General features: G+C 54.1%; 2 protein-coding genes across 2 annotated transcripts; both read right to left on the reverse strand.

The window, feature by feature from the left end:
* Positions 1 to 640: 640 nt before the first annotated feature.
* On the reverse strand, positions 641 to 805 carry FOIG_16781 (uncharacterized protein; the record flags this gene model as incomplete). Its single annotated transcript, XM_031218259.1, has 1 exon — positions 641 to 805. One exon carries the CDS (start codon positions 803 to 805, stop codon positions 641 to 643), a length of 165 nt encoding a protein of 54 aa, XP_031052026.1.
* A 392-nt stretch (positions 806 to 1,197) lies between these two features.
* FOIG_16782 (uncharacterized protein) lies at positions 1,198 to 2,501 on the reverse strand (the record flags this gene model as incomplete). The annotated part of the gene is made up of 4 exons (XM_031218260.1): positions 1,198 to 1,679; positions 1,867 to 2,101; positions 2,197 to 2,377; positions 2,425 to 2,501. 4 exons carry the CDS (start codon positions 2,499 to 2,501, stop codon positions 1,198 to 1,200), a joined length of 975 nt encoding a protein of 324 aa, XP_031052027.1.
* Between the last annotated feature and the right edge of the window lie 273 nt (positions 2,502 to 2,774).

Consider the following 2,774-nt stretch of genomic DNA (forward strand, 5'->3'; position numbering starts at 1 on the left):
GTAAGGCGTGAGAGCCTCTGCGTGGAAAGCCGAACCGAACCACCATTCCCTCAGGGCGGGCCGCGTCTTTAAGGAGCGCATGAACATCAGGATTACCAGGATGAATCTCCACACCCCTAAGGCACGCGTATCTGCGCCCTCCAAGAGATACGGGACCATGGTGTTGATCAGCTCGATCGTTGCATCATGGATATCCCTCGCGTTGGCCATGGCGTCAGAATCGGAGCGGTCCTCGTCTGTCACAAGGTCGGGGGCAAATTTCGCCATCATCGGGCTCCATCTATTATCAGCAAGAGGAATTCCAAGTAGCAACTGGCAGAGCAAGAGACCGAGTTGGGCGCTGCAAGTGGTCAGTTAGAGACGAGTGTAACGCGATTCCGTGGGGCCAGCACACACCTTGGACAAAGTCTGGATGTCTTGGCGGGTCCACCGACCTTTATTTTCTCCAGTGCTGTATAGACAGTCTGGAGATGATTATTCCTGCTCCCCTCATAGCCGTTTGCCTTACGGGTCTCAGGCTCCAGAGAGGCAAGAATCAGGTGGGCAACAGCGGTAAGGAAGTGGTCCTGGTCGGTCTGGGGGAAGCTGACCGGTTTCTCAGCTGCCTCCTTATTCCGACCAACAATCGTTTTGATAACGGTCAGCACGGACTTCCGCGCGGCGTAAAACGGGGTTTTGACGACGAGAGAGTTGGTGTAGTAGAGAAACCTGGACACATCGGCGTCGAAACTTGTGTCAGGCGAGGAGGAACGGGGCTGGACCAAAATGGCCAGGTGATGGTAGTGGCGGCCGACCGTCGGGTCATCGTTCCGGGCCTGAGTGTACTCCTCTCGTGCAGTATTCCTCCAGCGCTCCCTCGCGTTTATGTCCCTCTCTTCAACAGCCATTCTAAGCAACAATTATCAGTCTCTGTTGGCACACCTGTCCATCGTATAGTGGACGCAGCAGGGGTGGCGCTTTTACTTACCCGTATCGTGCTAAATCTCCTTTGCATTCGACTCAGGTAAGACGGAAGCTCGGGATGGTCTCGCCCACCAAAGATATTAAACTATACGCCAGTATGATGAACTGGTCCATTGTATCCTGAGATTCTGGAAGTCGTGTGCGCAAGACCTCGAGAAAGGAATGTATGCCGTGCGTCCACATTCTTGCCGGCATGTTATGCTTTGTCGCGAGCCTACGGAGCGCTGGCGGTGCCTAGGGGTGCTGCGAGGCCAACAAAAAGTCGTGATGTTCGTGTAAAGCTGTGCGGTGCTGCGCAATGAGAGCTGCATACTGCTCGCCTCTGAGACTACGGATCCATCGACCGGAGACCAGCACCCAATATTCCGTGCCAACCTTTTTGTACCGGCTCTGATCACTCAGCGGCCTGATTTCGACATAGATTGGCAATTCGATTGCGGGCGTCTTCTCAGACTCGGACTTTGTCAGGCCGCACAAGCGAAAGCAGAGGAAGACAAGAAGGGCTCGAACCATGTTCCAGAGGCGATGGCAGCCCGCGTGGATGAATGGCCAGATGGCCAAGAGGCCCAGAGCTGGCTCTTTTGCTCTGCTTTTGACGGTTTCGAGATCGCGCAATAACTGGTCGACCAAGTCGTATCCAATGTTGAGGTAGTATTTCCCGTCTATCACCTTCTTGCGAGCCTCTTCGCCCATTTGGCCGCATTGACGGCGGCTAGCTGCTCATAGTCAGGCCATCCAAGTTTCTTGGCACGCAACTCCAGAGCCACCTGGAATCCATGCAGATAGTCCTTGGGGTCTTCAACTTGCGGAGCCGTCTTTTAAGACACGGGCAAGTCCTTGGTTGCTTCGAGGGTCCAAGGCTTCTTATCTCCCTTTGTGGCGCCCTTTTGAGCCTTGACGTACCAAAGACGAACAGTTTGCGCTGGTTCCATATTGCCCTCTTAAGCAGTATCAACATGGCCTCCGGGATCGTCAATAGGTAGCTGGGAATGTCGGGCGGACCGTCTGTCCAGGGCATCTGGCCGTCGTCGACTTCTATGCATTTCTTTTCTACCATCCCCAAGCCGGCATAGATACCCTTCACTTCGGCCACCAATTGATCGTGGGTAATTGGACGGGTCTCAGGCTGCTTGATAATCTTTCAGGGTCATGCACTGCGTCTTGATTGTCGGTCTTGACGACCTCGACCTCCGTGGCGACGGCATTGGCAGGATCTTATCTCTCGCCAGTGACAGTTGCCGTATCGTCATCGCTGTCGTTCACTTTGGTGTTCTCGTGGCTCTCAATATCAACGGCGTCGCCCTTGTCGGGCCGGGGAGACTGCGATGATGCACCATCAAGCTCTGTCACAGCCAGCACCTCCGAAGTGTCGTGAGACACGGAGTCGGTCATAGGGCGGCTATTGTGTTGCTCCCTGCCAGTCCAGTGCCAGTCGGGTTGATGGTGTCAGTCCTGATGTACTCGTCAGGAGCATCTTCTGATGCGCCGGAAGGGTCGACCCGCGACGGGACCTCGGACTTATCGGGTCCACCACCCATGATGGAGCCTCGAATAAAAAGAGTCTTCCAGAAGAGCGGCAGAGCTGTTGTAACTGATATAAACTCAAAGGAGAAATCTCGGCTTGTGAATAGTGAGAGTCGTCGTGAGAAAGCACGAGAGGTGTGGAAATCCGAGCAAGAAAGAGGGAATGCACGCGGACCGCGGCAGAGGTTTATATTGGTTAGAGAAGACTGGAAAATCGGTATTCAGGGGCCTACACAGTATGCTAAATAGGCGATCTTTTGTGGCGCTGAATATATTGGTCGCATTAT

The sequence above is a fragment of the Fusarium odoratissimum genome (genome assembly GCF_000260195.1).
Source record: "Fusarium odoratissimum NRRL 54006 unplaced genomic scaffold supercont1.171, whole genome shotgun sequence".
In the NCBI taxonomy this organism is placed as follows: domain Eukaryota; kingdom Fungi; phylum Ascomycota; class Sordariomycetes; order Hypocreales; family Nectriaceae; genus Fusarium; species Fusarium odoratissimum.